The sequence below is a fragment of the Molothrus ater genome, chromosome 5 (assembly GCF_012460135.2).
Source record: "Molothrus ater isolate BHLD 08-10-18 breed brown headed cowbird chromosome 5, BPBGC_Mater_1.1, whole genome shotgun sequence".
NCBI classification, from domain to species: domain Eukaryota; kingdom Metazoa; phylum Chordata; class Aves; order Passeriformes; family Icteridae; genus Molothrus; species Molothrus ater.
This window is the reverse complement of record NC_050482.2, coordinates 65002579-65024301: the sequence shown is the minus strand read 5'-3', so window position 1 is coordinate 65024301 and position 21723 is coordinate 65002579. Positions and strand designations below refer to the sequence as shown.

Here is a 21723-nt window from a genome sequence, read left to right as displayed (position 1 = left end):
TGGGACATTTACAACTGTGTCACATCATAGGATAATCTTCTAGGGTTTTTTTTACCCATACACCAGCAAAATCCTTTAGGCAAATGCACCACATTGGTTTATTATTTATTACAACACATTAGTTTCTTTTTCTTTCTGTACAAAACAGTGTACAGGCACAGTTTGCTATGCAATGGTATATGCTGGATGGTAGGGAGGGAGAGTGGGAAAGGAGGCAAAGAACAGTTATGCCTCTGTAGTGAAGAGGGTGAAAACCAGCATCAAAGCACAACTTAGTTACAGGTTTTGTAGCTGATACCATTAGCCCTCATAGAAGGGCTGGAAAAAATGATGAAAAAGTTAATATTGGGTACTATTAAAAGGCATTTAAAGAATAATGCAGACATCAGGCACAGACAGCCACAAAGGTAAATTTCTTTTAACTAGTTTGCTATCTTGGCATGATAAGATCACCCAGCTAGTGGATTGAGGGAAGGTGGTGGGTATAGTTGTTCTGCATTTTAAGGAAGGCTTTTTGTACTCACAGCAGAGTTGAGTTGCATGGCTGTGGGATGAGCAGGTTCCCAGTACACTGGGTAAAGAACTATCTAAGGGCACGGCTGAGGGGGCTGTAGTGCATGGGGCCATATCTGGCTGGCAGTGTTTCACAGGGCTGTTCCACAGGGCTCACTTCTGGGGACAGTCCTGTTCAATGTATTTGAACATTCTGGATGCAGAACTTGAATGCATCTTTAGCAATTTTACTGATGGTACCAAAGTGGGGAGTTGCTGTTGGCTCTCTTGAGGGACAAGATGCCTTGGAGAGGGGTCTCTATAGATTGGAGCATTGGGCTGTGGTTGATGGGATGAATACTGACAGCTCCAGCTGATAGATTCTGCACCTTGGGTGGAGCAGTGCTGGGCACATATAGAAATGGGGAGAGAAATGTCTGGGGAGCATCCCTGCACAGGGGGTGCTGGTCAACACCGGGCTCAGCATGAGGCAGCAGTGCCCTGGCAGCAGGAGGGGAAGCCACATCTGGGGTGTATCAAACACACAGCTGATTTCAGGACAGCACATAGCATTGCTAATACCATTGGAAGCTACCTGTGTACCCACCTGAGAGCGCCAAGGCTGTCCTCTCCACTGTCATGAGTGATGAAGCCAGCAGGATTCTTGAACAGCACAGAAGTGGCTGGTGGGGCTCTGGTGACACACAGACTTTCGGGGGCAGCTTTGACAGGATGGTCGCAGCAGCTGGGCAATTTCCAGACTGGCAGCCTAGAGAAAGGCAAAGGACTGGTTCACTTTGGCAGTTCTAAGCTGTAAGTGGTAGAAGTTCTGGTAGTAGCTGTTTTCCAGGGAACTGCCTTCCTTCCTGTAGGGCAGCAGCTCATGCAGACAGATTGGAGCCCTGCAAGAACATGAAAATCCTGGTGTAATGCTGGCCTGTCACTTCCATTTGGATATGACAATGATAATGTATGTAGATTTACATTACATGCCATGCCAAGAGACATGGCATGTAATGTAAATGTAACTTTTACATTTCCACTACATGCCATGTCTCTTGGAACCCCTGTGGAAGGCCAGACTGCTGGAGAGACTGAAGTGTGGATGAGAGTCAAGCTCACAGAGCTCATATTCATAGGAGTTTTCATTATAACCTTGAGAGTCTTCTTAACATGGCATTAACAATTAATTTGGGCATGAAAGTGGGCCTTCCCTCCAAATTTAACTAATGACACTCAAGCTCAAACAATGGCTGAATAGCAATGGCTTGGATAGGTGGTTGTAGGTTTTATGTGAAGTGTCTTGCTTCACAGCTGTCTCATTCCTACTGCACAGTTACAGGAGCAGAAATTGCAGTCTGGGCTTATTTAGGTCTGCTCAAAAGCCAGGACTGACCAGGCCAGAGGAAAGCTCAGGTGTTTAGATTTCATTCTTCTCATTACTGTACTGTAGCACCCATTTACATCCCATGGCTAGACAGATAAGTGGCTTCAGAGTACCTCAAGCATCCCTTGGGGTCAGCAGGATGTTACACTCTCTTTTAAGAAATTTGCCTTTTAATGGAAACAGGTCCCTTATTTTCCCTGTGTACTGCACACTTCCTTCAGGCTAGAGTTTCAGTAATTCAGATTTTCTTCTACAAAGCAAACTTGGATCACTTTGAATCCTCTTAGTTAAACCAGGAGAGAACACTGTTTGTTTACAGTGTTGACACTACACTTCACTGTCTCCAGAGACAGGCCTGTTTAAATCTGGCTTTAATACCAATCACTTACAAGAACACACATCAGTTTATGTTCCTTAAAATGCAAACATTAAACGGGTAAGGGTGTTCTCCATCTCCGGAAAGGGAAGGGAAGGGGAGGGGAAGGGAAGGGAAGAGAAGGGAAGGGAAGGGAAGGGAAGGGAAGGGAAGGGAAGGGAAGGGAAGGGAAGGGAAGGGAAGGGAAGGGAAGGGAAGGGAAGGGAAGGGAAGGGAAGGGAAGGGAAGGGAAGGGAAGGGAAGGGAAGGGAAGGGAAGGGAAGGGAAGGGAAGGGAAGGGAAGGGAAGGGTTTGGCCATGTCTCAATGTGGAGTTTTAACCCCAAGAGGGGAAGGTCACATCTCGGTTTTTGGCAAGGGACCCATGAGAAATCACCAGTTTATGGCTTATGAAGTCCCTTCAGGAGGGACTTCCTGGGAACAAACCAGGAGCTGTGTCCTCCAACCATGCTCACACCTCCCACAGTACTCTGGGCTTTCTGAGAGAACACAGAAGTGAGGTTCATAGGAAGCAATCTATTATAGACAGTAATTTTTTTCTGTTTGGAAAAAAACAGAAGTCTAAACCTAAGACTGAACTGTCAGAAGATAGTAGAGATTCTCACATTGTGGGGTTAAAAATTATTACCCTTGTTGGGAATGCCTTTGCTGCAACTAAGTAATTCCTGCTTTTGCCAGCTTCTCTAAAGTACAATTCTGAAGGTAAAACATCATTCTTAATTGTTAAATTCCCATCATTAATGTGTTTGGCTGGTTTTCTGATGTCAAAGGGGTTGTGAAGTGTTTGTAAGAAGTGCATATGAAAAGGCAGAGACTGAATTTCTTTTCCAGTCATTGCCTTTCATTAGTAGTAAAGTGAGGAAAAGCCACAGGAGAATCAGAGACAGGTTTCTTTAGCAGGAGTCTTTTCTGCCATTGTGGAGGAGCAGGGAAAGAACAGCACTTGAAGATAACACTGAAAATGCCCATCTATGTGGTGGGGATGGGGGGATGGAGCAGAAGAAGAGGAGAGGAAGAAAAAATACAAAAAATACAGTATTTTTTGTAAAGACAGATACAACTGTCTTTAGCTTTCAAAGTCTTCATCTATCAAATGGTCTGTGATCCATCGATTACACATTCCTTGTGATTTCAGTGCTCTTTTCTACAACCACATGAGGTATATTTTGGATCCTCCTTCCCTGTACAAGTTTTGATTGCCAAAGACAGAGCTTGGCCTCATCTTGCTCTGTTATTTTTACAACCTCACAGTACAACTGTTAGCAGCATGACTGTCTCAGGTTTCCTCTCTCCTTCTGCCTGATCTCCCACTTAGTGTTTGGGTACAAGACAGAAGCAACATGTAACTGTTGTATTGTGTGATCTGGCAACCTCTTTACTCAGCCCCAGCTTGAATTTACTGAGCTGAACAAACAGTTGTCTGTCAAGAGGTTTCTCCACAAAAAAAAACATTGGCTTTACTGTACCAGCTTACCATCCTGCTTCCAGCAGCAACATTCACAGAAAGAAAACTATTTTCCCTTAGTGACCTGGACATGGATTAACAGACATTGATGACCAGGATGCTCCATCTCAGGATTGGTCAGTGCTCCCCCAGGCCTCAGAGCCATTTCAAACCTTAACTATGAGACTTGATTACTTTTTTCTTTTGGTTTTCTCTGCTAAAGGAACATGTCTTAGATAGATCATGAGGTTGGACAGCAATACAGCACAATGCTCCTGCAGCATGTGTGTTAAGGAAACTCCTCAGTCAGACCATTCCCAGGACTCTGACAGTGGCATTCCCAAGGTCAGAGACTTTCTGGGACTGAAAGCCCTTCCCCAGCTCCAGTGACCGTGAATTATATCAGTTCATCTTTCTGACACTGTGAGCATCACTACGTTGTCTTCACACACACTTTGGGTGTACTTAGAGAAACTAAAGTGCCGGAGAACTTCCAGGGTTCTGTTCATGAGTTTCAGTTGTGAACAGCCATTGTTTGCTTCACTCTGAACAAAGGCAGCTGAAGCACAAATCAGCTTGTAAAATAAATGGGGCTGAGCTTGGGGAACTCTTCAGCTGGTAGAAATCACAGAACCATTTAAGTCAAATGATAATCATGCTGGAGAGATTTTAGGCTAACCTACACAGCAAGGGGTAAGGCCTCAGCTGATGTCAGAGGGAGTATGACAACATTCCTTTGGCATCTCTTCCTGTGTGGAGCCATGTTGGGCTCCAAGGCAGTCATCAGCCAGATCAAACACTTTTTATATAATGCTCTCCAGTGCAAGATGTGGGTGGGTCTCACAAAACATTTCTGTGGTTACAGAGGGTTTTGGTAGTTACTACATGAAGAGAGCCAGCTCTGCACCATGGGTCCCATTTAAACAAGAGAGGGCTCAGATAGAGTGTGTGCTTTAAGGAATATTTCAGTGATGGAGAATGTTATATCCTGAACAAAAGAGGTCTTTAGCATGCATATGGCTATATTGTTAACAGCATTATTTAGTCCCAGAGAGCAGAGATGTGAGACCTCTCACTACTGTAACATAAAGATGACCTCGGCCAAATCTCCAGATACTGGAGAAGTCATTTGTAATGGCTGGACAAATATCAAAATATGAGGAACCTAAGATCCATAATGTTTCATTTACAGATCATTCTGAGATGGTATTTCAATTCTAAGGGATATTTATTACTATCATATAGCTATTAGGAAGTATTTATATGCTGGTATTCTTTAGGTGTGTTCAGAAGACTCTGCCTAATCAATTACTAATAACATGGTTTTTATTAGGAGGAGTGGGAAACTGCTGCCTCTTGCACATGTAGGGCAGTGCTTATGGCAGACAATTTGAGAACAGCTAAGTACTCTACACCTTATCACTACCCTGTACATAACTGTAAAAGTCCCTCTGGAAGCATTAGCTGCAGGAGGAAGGTTGTAGCCATACCTCTCCATTTGAAGCTGCAGTTTGCCCTAATTCCCAGCTAATTACACAGCTCAGACTTGCTCAGTATTACAGCTGAGAAAATGGTAGGGCATGGAAGTGCCAGTCTTTAGGAGCCATTTCCACATTGATGAGACCATTCACCACTCCACCTTCCCACCCTCAACTACATCACCTTAAAGCCTCTCAGTCCCAGCTCTATCTGCAGCTAAATCTCTGTAGCTGCAGAATGTACAAAGTTGAACCATCTGAGTTCACTTTAAAAAAAAAAAAAAGTTTGTGTGTGCTAGGGGGAAATGATGTTTCCCTGTGCTAGGGAGGCATAGTTGCTTTCTAAGTAAGCTTATTTTAGCCAAAAGGCAGGAAATCACAGCACGCTCAAACAATTTAGGTACCAGCCCTGACTCAACTGCCTGATTGAATCTCCCACACTTTTAAACTTGCTTGGCCTCAGCAACATCCATGTGCTTTTTGCTGTTACTCACTAGCCAACACACACCCCTCATGCAGCAGCTCCTTCAGGGGCCTTCTGACAGCCAAGGAGGAGATGGAATCTTCATGGAGTCATTTCCACCATCCAGGCTTCCCTCATACAAGTGATTGACATTTACAAAACAACCAGCCACGTACAAGTCCTTCTCTCCATTTCCTCTGTCCTTCCTAAAAATACACATCACACTTTTGACCTTCCTGGAAAATATAGCTTTCTGTATCACAGAATCATAGAGAATCCTGAGCTGGTAGGCACCCACAAGGATCATCAAAGTCCAACTGCTGGCCCAGCACAGGGCAGCCCAAGAATCCCACCCTGTGCCTGAGCATGTTGTCTGTCATTTCCAGCAGCCTTTTGTGGAGGTGCCTCTTTTCCTAGCAGAGAAGCTCCTTTTAAAAGCATTTTCTAGCATCACCTCTTCTTGGGTTTTGACCAATTTCACAGGCTTGCAGATGGGCTCTGCTGTAATCCAAGCTCTAAGAGTTCCCAGGTAGCCTGGACTCATTGTCTCTAATGTCCTGTTAAAGATGGTCTCTACTGGTAAATTATTTAATTAGTGATCCTCTGTCAGTCAGGGAGAACCCTCCCCACCTCTTATTTTTTACTGTGCAATCCGTGGAGAAAGATGTATAGGGCAACCATTTGTGGTTAAGAACGAACAAAAAACCCTTGAGTGCCTGTGCTCAAGTTTCTAAAGGTGTCCCAAGAAGGAAGGAAGCTGCTTTAGGTCCTGTGCAAGCAGAGCTCATACACAGCTGAAGTGTGCTGCAAAGCATCAGCTGCTCCAAGATAACAAACTCTGTGCTTGGAGCTCTCAGCTCTGGGGAGAAGAAATGCAGTGAGCCTGAATCTTTCCTACTGGTGTTTAATGCTTTTTGTTTCCTATTTCCTTGAGACACAATTGCCACAGTTGCCCTGATGCTCAGTAAATTACTGCAACTGAGTCATCTATCTAAATTTGCTGATAGACAGCCATATGGTTTGAAATCAAGTTTTTATGTGGTTGTAGGAACCAAGCAGAGTTTTCAAGGATTTTCAGTTTTATTGTTGAAGCAAACAGCAGTCTCAGATACTTGGGTGGTTGGGGTTTTTTGTGAGTTCCACCAGCCTACTAAATACCTCTGCAAGTCTGAGCAGCTCAGTCAGTTGAGAATATGGGATGGGGCCCTTGATCACTTATGATTTTTCTTGTGAAGATTTCAAGATGCAGATCTGTTTCTCTCATTTGAAGTGTATTTATAGTCAAGCTTTGCCTGAATCCATCCTAAAAACTAATTGAACAATAAAAATCTCAAATTCTGCGCTTGAATCCTAGCTCTTCTTAGCATCTGAAGCTCTCCTTATTTCCACCTGGACATCTCAGGTTGATTTTTTGTGTGCTTCTTTGGTTTTGTGCAGAAGGGGGCCCAGGGTCTGTGTTTGAATGTGAGAGAGAGAGATTAAAAATAACATTGCCTATTGCAAATGATGAGGTGAAAGTAAAGAGGAGTGTAAATCATATCTCTGCAGAACTGTAAATGTGATCTGTAACATGCTGTAATTGGAGGTTGTCTGCCCTGGGTTGAACATTCAAGAATATGACAAAGCCTGGAGCACCATCCCTCCAGCTGACTCCAAGGATTCTTGCACTAAAAAAGACATTTTTATACACTTCTTGCATTGAAAAAGTTCTGGAATGGATTGCACCTGTGTCAAAGAACCATTTAAGCAGGGCCTTACTACCCTTTTATCTAAAAACCTCCCATAATATTAAAAGGCACAAACCAGAAGAGCAATATAATCTCCCTTGTCTTGAATCGTAAATGAAGTGTAAAAAATAAGCTTTTTCTTTTGTGTGTGTGTGTGCAAAAACACTGACAGAAAGGCAATGGAAGAATTGTGTTTTGTGAGTTTGTGAGGGGGAGATGACAGAAATTCAAGTGGTAGAATTCAACTTCAGTTTTCAGACCTCTCACTTAGTCCAAGGAGACTTGTGCCCAGATTTAATTTTTTAAATTAAAACCTAGAAAAATCCCAAATGGGGATGGACATTTTTCTGTGGAAAATCTTTTTCTGTGTAAAATTATAATGAAAAGAAGGTTTTTCCAAGCAAAAAGTCTTGTCTCTTGCCTTTCACATTTCTCCTCTTGGAGATGTCAGGGATGAGGTGACCATTCAGCCAGAATGGGAACCTGTGATTTTTGCCAGATGCCATCTCTTCAAAACAAAATGCTTTATTCTTTGTAGGACTGGCAGGGAGAGAATAAAGCAAGGGCACTGGCAAACTAAACTCTGGTTTTAGAGACAGTACTGGTGTCAGAGATACTCTTTGCAGTTTGGAAGTGGGAAAATAACTTGAAAATCTCTGTCCATTTCAGGTGTGCTCACTAAATGTGTTACTCATATCCTTTCTCAAAAAGTATTTTATATTCCCATGTCATCATGCCCATTATAACACATGCCAGCCCCAGACAGACCAACAGGAATAGAAAGACAGGCTGACAAGAATCCATTTTAGCATTTAGAAGCTGGATGTATTTGGTTGGCAGCCCTTGAACAACTCTAACAAGCCATTTCTCAGAGGCTGATATTGCTTTCAGAGTAAAATGCAACCCCACAGCCACCTCAGAAATCTGGATAGCTGAGCTGTGAAAACCCTGTTGTTTCCGACAGCAGCAGTACCCCCAGCTCTGTACAAATCACATTCCATCTTCCATATTCCCAGTTATTCTGTGCTGCACACACACATTGCAAACAGGAAGTAGGAGCAGCTCAGTTCTTGGCTTCCTCAGTCTCAAGAGACTGCCATGAAACTGAAAAACACTAAACTAAAACTTAAGTGTCTGTTAGACCTTTAATTAGCGACCTAAGGAGTGTTTGCCAAGAGGAAATTTGAATTCAATTATCCAAATAGAAAGTATTTAACCTCTCAATAGCACTCAAGTAATTATAATACTTAGGTGTTGTTTCTTTTCAGGAACCTTAAAAAGTAAAACAAAAAATAAAATTGAAAATGGGAGAAGCTGTCATTTTTATAACACATGGAGCCTACAAAGGAAAGCTGTAATACTGCCCATGCTTTAGACTCACATGTTAGCACAGAAAGGGGCAGCCTCAAGCAGGGAGAGCAGCTTGCAGGATTTGTGATTTCTCCACTAAAACAGCCAGCAACAGCATCAGGGCCAACATGTGAGCTTTCTGTGCTTCAGTGCAGCCATAAACACACAACTAAGACCAGCAGGTGACCTCACACAGCTTTTGATGAGATGGAGATGCTCTGTCAGTGTCAGGAGAAGTGGGATGCATCAGAAGGGGCTGTATATTCCAGTCCATTTTGCAAACATCACTCAATACCAGCCAAGCCATTTTCGTTTCAGGTCGCAGCAGCTGTTTCAGCCCTGATCCCAACTGTCCTTTCACTATACATCCATCCACCTTTCCAGAATTAATCACAAGGGAAAAAAAAAGGAGAAGTAATTATTTTCTTGCTTCTCTCTTCACAGACTGTAGGTTGCTTTGGGATTATGTTTATCAGCTGCTTTCTGACAGCCGGTACGAAAATTTCATCCGATGGGAAGATAAGGAATCCAAAATCTTTCGGATAGTGGATCCCAATGGGCTGGCCCGGCTGTGGGGAAACCACAAGGTAAGGAAGCAATGCCGTTTTCCTCCTGCAGCACTTGGCCTCTTGTAGCATCACAGGATTCAGTTACAAGCAGGGGGCAAGAAGAAAAGATGGCATATAAATTACTACTGGAAAGCTGGACTCTTATTCTATGTACATTAGAAATACAAAGCATCCATCCTGAAGCACTAAAACCTATTATTCATATAAAGCAACTTGTTGGTTTGGTTTAAAGGCCTTTAGTTGTAAATGCATGTAATTGAAAAATTATAAGGAGTGCAAGAATGAGCAATTCTTCTCTTTCAAGGCATCTTACTTCTTTTCAAAACCTGATGCTGAGGATATTCTGGTGAGATGAAGTTTACAAGGAGCTCTGTACTACAGAGCAGGAGCTTTCTGTGTTCCTGTCTGCAGCAACTCCCAGATTCCACAGGCTGCCCTGTGACAGACACCAAATGCTGCAGGATTATGTATTTCCTTCTAAGAGGGCAGGTCCTGGTTTGTTCTCTGGAAAGCCATTACTGATTTTTATAGTTTAGGGCTGAGTTATGTATAGATATTTCTGTATATGTGTATAAGTATATTCATATGAATGTATTAATAGTCAGCATGGATTTACAAAAGGGAAATCATGCTTGACCACTGTGATATCCATCTACAACAAAATTATTGGCTCAGTGGATTCAGGGAGAATGGTGGATATAGCTTATCTTGATTTTAGAAATGCTTTTGAAACTGCCTCGTAACAGCTTCAAAGACAGACTAAATAATGACCTAGACAAGAATACAGTGAGGTAGATTGAAAACTGGCTGATCTGCTGGGCTGCAAAGATGGTGATCAATGGCACAAAATCCTGCCACTAGTCATTTTACCCCAGGGATTGAATCTAGGGGCAGTGCTGTATGTCTGTTAATGACCTGGATGATGGGACAGATTCTCAGACAACACAAAACTGGGAGGAGTGGCTGACATACCAATGGGTTGTGCTGTCACCTGTGTGGTTCTGAACATGCTGGAGATATGGGCTAATGGGAATTCTATGAAACTCACCAACTTAGCCAACCTGCACATTAATAATTGGGCCATGCCGTCAGGTCTCATGCTGGGTGTCTAAAACTGAAGCTCCTTCAGACCACTGGCCATTTGTGCAACACAGTGGCTTTCAGCATATAAGAAATGGAAGAAGCACAAACAGTATTTCAGGGAGGTTCCCAATGAGGAGTCTAGGAGATTTTGCAGGGAAAGCTTTGCCCCTGTTAGTGCTCCATTGCCACAGGAGTTCTTGCTGTGGCCTCCCATTGCAGAGTTATTGTAGTCAGGGCAAGCAGAGGAGGTCTGCTCTTACTGGGTGTTTTAGGCAGGTGGATCAGTCTCCTTTGATGAAGCCAAACTCCTGACATGGAGACTCTCAGAACAAAAACGTGCTTCTGCTGGTTCAGTGCTTCTTGCCCATGGCGAGGTGGCTGCTGTACACTCGTGCACACACAGCTCACAGCTTTGCCAGCAGAGTTGTCTCTGCTGGGAGTCTCTGCCAGACAGCAACCACTGCCCCTTGGTGTAGACATAGCCTAAGGGGCTCATCCTGCTCTTCCAAGTCCCTAATCTGGGGACAGCTCTGCTGCCAGTGCCTATCACTTCTTCCTTGTGACGCTCAGCTTCAGCTGAGCCATCTCCTCTGGGGGCTGAGGAGGATTTTAATGAATCATCTCACTCTTCAGTATACCTCAGTGCCCCATGGCCTTTGGGGCCAGAAGCTCCCAGAATGAAGGGGAGGATCTGTCACAGAAGCAGATGTACAACTCAACTGGTTTTCTTGGTTTACACCAGTGTAACAAGAGGAGAAGCAGGCTATCAGTCCCCACAGTGCTCTGTGAGCATCAACTAGTTAATGCAGGGGAATCCCAGAGAAACAGTGCTCCAAGCAGGGATTGCTGACAGATTCAGCCTATTAGCCACTACTCCCAGGCTTTTACAAAAGGTGTTTTCATTAAGAACAGGCCTGTCACATCCCACTTGGCATGAGCATCTCCCTCCACCTAATGTCTCCTCTTGTAGTTAATTAAGTCTTTTGTTAGCTGTGTTCCAAGAAACTGTAGAAAAGCCTTGCTTGGAATTCTTTTTAAACTCCTTGCTTAAATTGCCTTGTGTGGAAAGCGACCCACAAAACTTAGGTGATGAGGGCTGTGGGGGCAGAGTGGGCCCACAAACAGCAAAAAATGGTACATGTAATTTCTTGGACTGTCTTGGTTACTTTAGGCAGCTGTGATAGTTCTGCCACTCATTTTGGGGTTTAGGAACGTTTTAATGAATCATCTCACCACTTTTTTTCCTTTTTTCTTTTGAAAAAAACAGAACAGAACAAATATGACTTACGAGAAAATGTCCAGAGCCCTACGCCACTACTACAAATTAAATATTATCCGGAAGGAGCCAGGACAAAGGCTTTTGTTCAGGTAATTTTCTTTTTTTGCCATTTCTTTCTATGGACAGTTGGTTTTTGAGGATGGAAGATGGAATTGTGTATGGGATACCTCATTGCCACAGTTACAACACAGGTGAAGATGGCCATACATTTGTAAAAGCTGTATAGAGCAGTGCTTCCCAGCTTTTAAGGCAGCCCCACCAATTTACAAAAAACACAGGCTTGTCTCAATGATCAGTGGAGACAACAGAAGTCTTTTCACTGCTTTGTGCAGGCTGTGCCATTGTTAAGGACCTTAGATAAATAGGTTCAGTCAAACTGCTGGAAAACCTACTCCCAAATGGACTTCTCAAACACAGCTGCCTGTGAAAGCTGAGCAGAGATCAGGCATTTCCTCAAGGACATCACAGAAGAGTAGCTCTCAGTGACCACGTCTTTGGTGCTGCCTTGAAGAAAGAGAGGGAGCTGCAAGAGCTGTTCATAAATCAGCACAGCTGATTGGATGATACAACCAAGAATTCAGGAAACAGAACCTGAAACAGCATTAAAGCAGGGAGCTACTTGTACAAACTTGAGAGTGAGAGCACTCCACTCCTCTTCAGACAACACCTGGAAATCCTAGTGCACATCTGACCCTCAGAGCACTGAACTCAGACCAAGGACTGCTTTGCTGTCAGTGGCCTGGATCTAGCAGTGTATTTGGACATGATAACAATAGGAAGGCAGTCTTGGAATTTGTTTTCTTAAATAGCTAACAGAACTGCATTAGCACTCAAACTCTCTTCAGCTGAAAAGGGTTCTCTGGAATGACTTGTTTATGTCAGCTCTTAGAAGGAAACATAGGGAGGGAGAGTGAAGGAAAGAAGCAGTCATGGGCAAAATCAAGTGTTCAGTAGTAAATTTTTTTTCTGGTGGAAAGTTAAAACAAGGTTGCTCCATCAGTACCCAGGGTACCTATATCTCGGTGGCCTTGTGTGAAGACTGCTTTGCCCTGGGGGAATTCCTGATGCTGAACATTGAATGTGCTTCTCTTGAAGCCTTCCCTTCAGTGGGGGCATACACAAAAGAGGAGTCCATCTCTTCTCAACGAGGCTGCCTGTTTTCTCAAAACCATTGTAGCTTAATGCCCTTGGAGACCTCAGTTGCTCTGTCAGACTTGGCCAATTTGACCAACAGATTCAAAGGTCACCAGAGAGCATAAAACATGAGCTATATAAACTTCATTTCCTTTGGAAACTGGGAAAAAAAACCCAGCAAAACATTTCTTTGCACAATTCCCAATAAAAACTTTCTGATGTTGTTTTCTTAGACCTATTTATATCTGAAGAGAAAAAGAACAGCTGCAAAAAATCAAGTTATTAATGTGCCTTTCTTGGCTATTCCTTGCAAGCAGAGAAATAATAAGAAATGTGACTTTACGTGCAGGCAGTTGTCATCTGCAAATATCTGTATGGAGCTTTAAGTAAGATGGAGTCAGAAAAGGATTTCTAATAGGTTGGCTGGGTGTCTTCTGCAACAAAATAGATCACAGATAGTGTGTCATAATTTTCATGCAGTTCTGGGTTGGGTTGTTTTTCGTTTGTTTTTTTTTTTTAATGTAATCAAATGCTATTAGAAATACCCACAGTGTGGTTTCCTTGATGTGGCTTAAAGCACAGACCAGAAGGAATACCCAAAATCCTGCGGTGCAGCTCACATCAGCCCATGCCCCACATGGAAAGGGTCCCATGGCAGTGGGACCACTCTGTGTTTTGATTTCATTGTCTGCCAGATGAGCAGGGCAGTCACAGGGTTTAAATCAGGGCACGGTCTGGCCGTGGGCTTTGGTGCAGTGTGTAGCCAGGCACTGATTCACCACTCCTGCATACAAGTTTTTCACCACTGTAACACTGTTTGTTGCAGCGGCATTTTTCCAGCAGTGACACAGCAGTGAGTCATAGCCCTTTTTTTTCCCCCTAAATGCATATATGCACATGATTTCCAAAATTAGAAGGGAAGGCAAAAGGTTAGTTCCAGGCTATGCTGTGTTTGCTGAGAAGCTCTAGCAGTGACCATTCTGAGTCAGTGCTAGTAACGAGGCTCCTGCTGGTTGTTTTTGTTTTCACTGGGGCAAGGACACTGAGCATATCATCAACCTGAAATAAAATCAGCTCTTACAATTAACACATTTCATACTGCTGCATGTTAACCAGTATGTTGTTAATGAAAGACTGTGAAATTTTGTACCACTTCCAGCATAAACATCTTTCATCCTAATTTCTCCAGAAGTGCTTGGGAGTTGGGAAACTGATTTGTGTTGAAACCAGTGTTTCATCCTTCCTGTGTCACTCTCTCGTCCTTTCAATCATAAAATTGAAAATGAGAAAGCAGAGCCTTTCTGTGCTCTGTGCAGTAGTACACAATAGTGTCCTGGCAAAAACCAAGACTGCAGACTTAAACTGCAGGCTGGTGGATGTCCTTTCTCATTTCCTGCTGCTGCCATGCCTCCCCAGAGGCAGTTTCTGTCTCCAGCACCCTGCAGACTTACTGCCTTGAGACACTGGTGCTGGGAGCCGTGGCATTCATTACAGAGGATGCTGCCTCACTGCAGTCACACTTTCTACAAGCACACAGGAAGAGACTGTCTTTGCTTACAGTTCCCTAGCCCTAAACCTTTTTCCTTCAGGGCTTTTTCCATTCCTGGAACTTGTTCTGAGTTGGACCTTGGCTTTTTCCCCCTCTGTTCTTTTGGTGTTTCATGTTGTTCTCACTCACCTACACGCAGGCCTGCACAAACCAGTAACCCTGTGCCTCCCCACACCTTGCAAGGGCTTGTGCTTTGAAATATGCTGATCATCAACACCTGTCATGTCTCTGTCACCAGACACCACACATGAGTGTACCTGGGCCAAGCTGTCATCTGACATGAAAAGGGCAAACAATATGAGGGAGAAGAAATAAATATAATTCTTTGGAAAAATCTATGGATTTGGTTCAGATTTGGGCTTTCAAGAAGCCAGGGTAAAGGCTGGTGATTTCTTTGTTTCCTTTCAAGGTATGGAGGAGGGAAGACACCTGGGGAGAAGCTGGGAAATACCAAGGCTTTGGCAGGATACAGCAAAGATTATCTTGGGAGTTGGAGAGCTCAGGGGTCTCAACAAGCTGATGAAGATAAAAGCTGAGACCCCTGAGAAATGCACTTGTTTCTCTGTTTTGCAGGTTCATGAAGACCCCAGATGAGATCATGAGCGGCCGGACAGACCGCCTGGAGCACCTTGAATCGCAGGAACTGGATGAACAAATATACCAAGAAGACGAGTGCTGAAGGAAACGGGTGCAGCACCTCTGTGGGTCCAGGGGAGGAACATCAGCCTGACGGTCGGCACGGTTGGGAGGGGAAGCAACAGCACAGGAGCAGTACTTGAGGTCACTGCCTAGCTTGAAGACCACGCAGGACCTGAAGCACCTTAACGAAACAAACTCACCGGCAGAAGTGGTGCTGGCAGGAAAGCCAAGGGGAGAAAGCCTGGACTTATGCACTACTTCACTGTTCCTACAAAGTCTCCCTTGAGTTTTTTCTTTCTTTTTGGTTTGTTTCAGTTTTGGGGTTTTTTTGTCATTTTTTTTTTCCCTAATAAACATGCAGTTTGACTTTCCTTATCTCACATAGGACAAGACATCAGATTATGCTTCTTCTTTTTTGTTTTTTTTGTTTTTGGAAGGCTTTCCTATGGAAATAGAGTGCTCTTATTTTCTGTGCAAGTCTCATGACACAACACTGCATAAACAATAGCAACACAGAAGGGATTTGCTCAAGGCTTCCAGTTTGCTTGGATCAATTTATATGTGCTGCCACTGGGAAATGTGTTGAAGCTACCAAAAGAATTTCCCACACATACCTGTCAAATGAAGAGGAGACACCCTTCACATGTAGGCTGGGCTGTCATTCCCAGCATAGCTTGGGCTCACAAAGAGCACTCCGAGTGGCTGTTAACTGCTGGAATATGGACCAAAACCAATCACCTAAGTGCTCCAGAGAGGAGAAAAATAAATGTGACAAACCTCTGCAAGTGACTATCAGTTAACATTTTCCCTCCTTCTAGCAAAGAAGTGGTAGAATGGAGGAGGGGGAAGGGAGGGTGGGGACAAATACATATATATGTGTGTATATATATCTAAAAGTTCCATATATATATAAAAATATATATGTAATTCCCCCCAGTATATTCACAATGCAGAGTTGTGAATTTCAGTTCAGAGTTTTCTATAAAAAGAAAGACTGAAGCCTCTGTAATTACAGAAGGAAGGGGTGTTTCTCATACCTGCTAGCAATTTTGGGGTGAAAGGTGAAGGACTGTTCCTTACATCATAGGGAGAAAGCAAAGGGACTCATCACATGGTTTGTATTACTCAGAAGCCTCTCCAGGATCATTTTGTGCTGCTGGAGAGGTAGATGATTCACCACTCCAAAATCTGATGTTAGAGAACTAGAGACCAAATAGCTATACTTATATCTTGTAATTGATTTTGGCTTTGTTTTGGGATTTGGGGTTTTTTTTATGCCTCCCACTGCCCTCCCCCATCCTACAGCTCTGCCATCAAGGAAGCTTGTCCCAGCTTGCCTGTTTTTAACATGATTTAAGACAAGAGAAAAACAAACCCTACAGCTGTGTTGCTTTCTTGGTTTGGGGTTTTGTTCTGGTTGCAAGGTGCCTCCATTTGGTTTGCTGCACTGAGGGTGCTTGGCATGAGGCAAAGAGCTGTGCCTAGTTTGGTCACAGAAAGCTCAGTAGTCCTTGATGCCCAAACAAGAGAAACTGCTGGCCTGTTTCATTTCACAGCTTGGACCACCAGGACAGGAATGTCTGTGGTGTCCAGTGATCCATCAGCAGGGGTCCTTTGAATGGAAGGAAGATCTAGCAGCAGAAATGATGCTTGCAGAGGGAGAAGGTTTATAGGAAAACTGCAGGAATCACATGGTGCCTGAAAGAAAGCACGTCCACAGCAGTGCATTAAAAGCAGAAAGCCTCTTTAATGGAAACATAAAAGAAACTAGATCTGGAAAAAAATCAAAAGGCTAATCTAATCCATTTTGACCAAAAAACAAGGTACATTCCCATGATAGAGCTTTTATCAGCTATTAAACCAACACGACATTTGCTCTTTCCACGTATTTAACAAGAGGGTTAATCTATCCAGGAAAAAATGGCACTCTGCAATGAACAGTGTCCCCTGTGTTTAAACAGAGATAGGCCAATCTCACCAAAGACTGAATATTGAGTCACAGGTCGTAGAAGGAACAGCTTTGTTAAGGGTGTGGATAAGCATCGTACAACAAGGAGAGATTTTTCTGAGCCAGTATCTGATGAGGAATGACAGGGTGTACATTTCTCCCTGAGCTTTTCCCAGACACTTTTTTCTATAAAATCACAGTCAGTAAGTTACAAGTCCCAGCACACCACGTACTTGATCTGTTCTGCCTCAAAATAATGGACAGGGGAGTGGTTTTTAGCAATGTGTCACCTGTCTCTGGCATGACTCTGAAGTCCTTGGAGCACATGAGGCGTGAGATTGGGAGATGCTGTGGGACTTCAGCAGTGACAGATCTGAAACCCAAGGTCCCTTGAGACCACCGGCCAAAGGAGTCGCTCTGTCACGTTGCTCAAGGGCCCCCAAGTTGCAGCCAGGTCTCAGGAGCTGGAGTGAAGTGGTGAATTTGATAGATGGAGTGTGATCAGAAGAATGAAGAACATAAAGAAAGGCTCTAGCTGGATCCTTGGGTGTCCAGTGGTAGAAAGTTTTTGCAGAGGATGATTCATCCTCTTTACTGCTGTGGTCTAGACAACTGCATAACTGCATTATTTTCTTCAGCCTGCTGTTAAAAGATGGTGAGGGACCAAAAAAAAAACAATAGAGACTTTCTGCATAAAGTGCTCTGATGAGTCACAGCTTTTTGTCATGGCCAAGGTGCACACTGCAGAATACAGAGAGCCAGAGACAATCCACCCATTTCCTCACCATTATCTACCAAATTAGGTGCATCCTCAGCACTGGGTAAAGACAGGAAAATCACACATTGTCCAGTAGGGAAGCTTTATAGTGGAAATGTTCACCTTTACAGAGAAATGCAATCGCTTCCACTTGCACAATCTAAATCAAAGGGGGAAAAAATGTTTGTGGCTGTTGGAAACTCTTCCCAGCTCACACATAAAGGACATCTTAAGACAATGTCATCAGAACCACAGAGAAGGGGTTCTCTCAAGGCTGATGCTAGTTGGAATGAAAGTAGCCTTTGACCTTGGAACAGGCCAGTCCCACAGAGGCCCTCCCTGTCTCCTGCCAGGTCTCCAGGTGCCAAAGGGAATGGTGTGGGTGACACTGGAGCTGCCAGGACTGCAGGGCCTTGGGGTCTGTTGTGGGAACTACAGGATTTGAACTGCTCTTGGGGTCTTGAAGTGACTTTATTAGGTATGACTAAAAATAAAAAAGAAGTGGCAGGCTAGAGCAGCTGCAGGAGGGAGATTCCCATTGACCTCACATCCACTGGCAGATCCATGGGAATGCAAAGACAGCTTTAACATCCTGAGCCGTAGGAATGCGTTGCTGCCTGCCAGGGCTAGCAAAGGTAACTCTGTCTTTCCACCAACACTGACACCTGCCTTCCTGCCCTCCCCCAGTTTCTGATTTCCCAGTGTAGAATTCGCCAGCAGCAAAACAGCCAAACTTTCTGCCTTTGCCACCAGAGCAGGTGGGGAAAGGGAGAAAGCATTTCATCCTTGGAGACACACAGAAGTCACCTGGACACGGTCCTGGGCATTGTGCCTGGCTGGCCCTGCCTGACCAGAGGGGGTTTGGCCAGATCCCTGCCAATCTCAGCACCCAGCAAAGGTTCTGAGTGGTTAAGTGGTTTTGCAAAGGTTAAGCGGGACCTTCATTGTCATCACCTTGCCACAAGCCTCAACAAGCCACGGGTCAGTCAGGCAGGACATGCTGCAGCTCCACTGCAGAATATTTTCTGGATTAATGTTTGAAACCTGTTGACTGCCTCTCCATCCAGAGAACACTACTGGGGCCCTTTCTGTGAACACTAAGTTGCTGCCATCCTCCCCGTATTTCCAACTCCACATATGCATTCTCCAGATCTTTTTTGTCAGACTGCAACTGTACGCGAATCCAGAGTTTGAGGTCTTTTTTTAAAAAAAATAAAATTCTAGTGTTTTTATTGATGATGGCTTTTGTTTTTTTAAGGTGTGGGGCTAAGGGACTGAATCAAATGAATGTAACAAAACAAAAACAAGCCTATTCTCAGGGCCAGTGAGTTGCAAATAATTTTTAAAATGCTTGTAATTACATCATCTCAATAAAAAAAATTTAATATAAAAGCAGGAATGCCAAATTTGTTGGTGCAATCATTGCTACAAGGCTATTTCTTTTTAAGAGCCATGGTACCTAAGAGTATAGCACACAGCAGCTGTTTTCAGTCAGGAAATGAAACCTGCAGGCTCCCCCTGCCCAAACACTTATAAGCAGTGCCTTGATCTTCCCAGAGAAGTGTGGTTCAGAAAAGTTAAGGCTGTCCCTTGAAATATTTACTTTGCTGTCTGTCCTGAGAGATAGCCAAGTACCCCTGTAATGACTGGATGCATGTACCTGATTGTCGTTCCTTCTCTTGGAGAGGGACATGGAAGAAAAAAGAAAAATCAAAAATGAGTTGCTGTGATGACTGATGCATCTTTTTAGCCCACTTAACAGGCCAGATCAACGACTGGAGAGAAAGATGTTTTAAAGAATATTCATCTTTGCAAACCAGTCTAGAAACCAAGCCTCTCTCTTCCAGCATATCAGATCTGTATTTTCAAGTGGTCATCCCTAACCAGGAGGTGAGGGGACAGCAAGATGAGGTGGCACAAACTGCTCCCTGCTGTCCCTGTCTCCTGCGTGGTGGGGTTTGATAGTGTGAGGCCTCCGGAGGGTTTTTGAACAGAGAGATGCCACCAAAAGCCACACCAAACAAACACATCCTTGCTCCAGAGAGGTACCACCAAATGCCATGGCAAATAAACAAACACATCCCTTCCCCAGAAAGGTGCCACCAAATGCCACAGCAAACAAACAAACACAGCCCTGCTTGAGAGAGGTGCCATCAAATGCCACAGCAAACATCCTGTCAGTGGCACACAGCCCACAGCCAATGCTCTCTGGTGGGAGCAACTCAAAGAATCACAGAGTGGGTTGGGTTGGAAGGGACCTTAAAGCTCATCTCATTCCACCTCTGCCATGGACAGGAACATTTTCCCCTATCCCAGGTTGCACCAAGCTCTGTCCACCCTGGCCTTGGACACTTCCAGGGCTGGGACAGCCACAGTTTCTCTGGCATACTGTGCCAGGGTCTCACCATCCTCACAGGGGAGAATTTCTTCCTAGCATCTAATAAAAACCTATGCTCCTTACGCTTAAAGTCATTCCATCTTGTCCCATCACCTCCATGCCCTTGTAAAAACTTGAACTTTCATGTAGGATTCTTCAGACAAAATCAAGTCTTTTTAAGGTCTTCCTGAAGCCTCCTCCAGGCTGAACAACCCCACTCTCATCCTGTCCTCTTAGGAGAGATGCTCCAGCCCTCTGATCATCTTTGTGGCTCTCCTCTGATCTCATTCAACAGATCCTTATCTTCATGGCAGGTTAAAATGTTTGGATCCCATCTACAGCTCAGGATGACCCATGACAGTCTGGCTGATGTGTGAACTAGGAGCACTCAGCTGCTCCTTGCTCAGTATTTGTTTATTTTTTGTTTCCTTTCACTGGTGGTTTTAAAACACAAAGGCAAAACGTAAGCAGTAAGCAAACCCCTTTCTGAGCAAAGACATCAAGCAAGAAGGAAACAAGGTGTGTTCCACCATAATTCAGTCCCTTAAGGCCATTTTCCTTTAATTTTAGAAGAGGAAATAGATGTATCCTACATCTTGGCACAGCTTTCTTTTGCACTCTGAACCATAGCAAATGCTGCAGGTCAAAAGCATAGTGGAAGAAGTTCTCAGTGGTTTTGGCTATTGCTCCAGTGAGGATTGGTCTCAGTTCAAGAACTAGCCTTGAGTCCAGAGAACATCCTCTGGACGCTCTGGGACAGAAGAGGCACAGCAGTGCATGTTCAGTATATCTTCCTTCTCATTTTCAAAACTGACTGAGCTGCAAAGGGAAGCTCCCAGGCCAACACCAGCACAGGGAGCATGGACAAGGCAGAGGTTTGCAGACTACAGCTGCCACAAGCATGCTGGTGCACGATTCTTCCATCTGGCTCCCCAGCACTGACCAGGAGAGATTTTGCAAGGGTGTCAAAGAAGTGACTGTCCACACACCCTGAGGACGTACAGAGAATGCTGACAGCATTTTTTAATTATGTAGGAAGAAAGGTTTTCACTTCTCCCAGATGTGACGCCACCTCTGAGACACAAGCAAACAAGAAAACGCTGACCTCAGTTTGAAACCCAAGCAGCTTCCAAGCAAAGCAGAAAGAGCCACTTAGGAAAGATGTGAGGAGAGAAAGGATGCACTGCCAGAGCATGAAGCCCAAAACCAAACATGCTTCATTAATCACCTGAAAGAAAAGGTTGGTGTGTCTGTGTAATATTCCAACAGCACAGGAACAGGTGAATCTACCACACGTCAGGTCTGTCCATACTGGATGCCCACACACCCAGGGGTCTGCTAGTTACACTGGGTTCACCACAGGCACACCTTGCTCAGCTCTGCTGCAGCCTCCTCACCATGCAGAACTAGAAGCTGAGCTAAATTACATCCACCTGCTGAGAGAAAGATGCAATTTCATGAGCTACTTCAGAAGAAATGTCCCCCTGCACATTGCCATCCTGCCGTGCCCAGCAAGGGGGAGGCTGCAGAGGGAGGTAGGGAAGGTTTGCAGCCTGGTTCAAGCTCTCACCACCCCGAGCAGCTCCTAAGAGCCCACCAGGTGAGGATGAACTTCCTAGGACCCACTTCCAAAATAACCAAGGACATGAGGTGTGAAGAAATCAATGCCAGG

The 21723-nt window shown here is 44.3% G+C and overlaps 1 protein-coding gene across 2 annotated transcripts in view; it reads left to right on the top strand.

The window, feature by feature from the left end:
- ETV6 (ETS variant transcription factor 6) overlaps window positions 1-15361 on the top strand; it is a 123661-nt gene extending 108300 nt beyond the window's left edge. For both annotated transcript variants that reach the window (XM_036401413.2, XM_036401412.2), the window contains exons 6-8: window positions 9161-9303; window positions 11636-11736; window positions 14904-15361. In XM_036401413.2, the coding sequence (XP_036257306.1) occupies window positions 9161-9303; window positions 11636-11736; window positions 14904-15009 (350 nt within the window). In that variant the 3' untranslated portion in view covers window positions 15010-15361. The remainder of the gene's footprint in view (window positions 1-9160; window positions 9304-11635; window positions 11737-14903) is intronic.
- Window positions 15362-21723: the final 6362 nt, after the last annotated feature.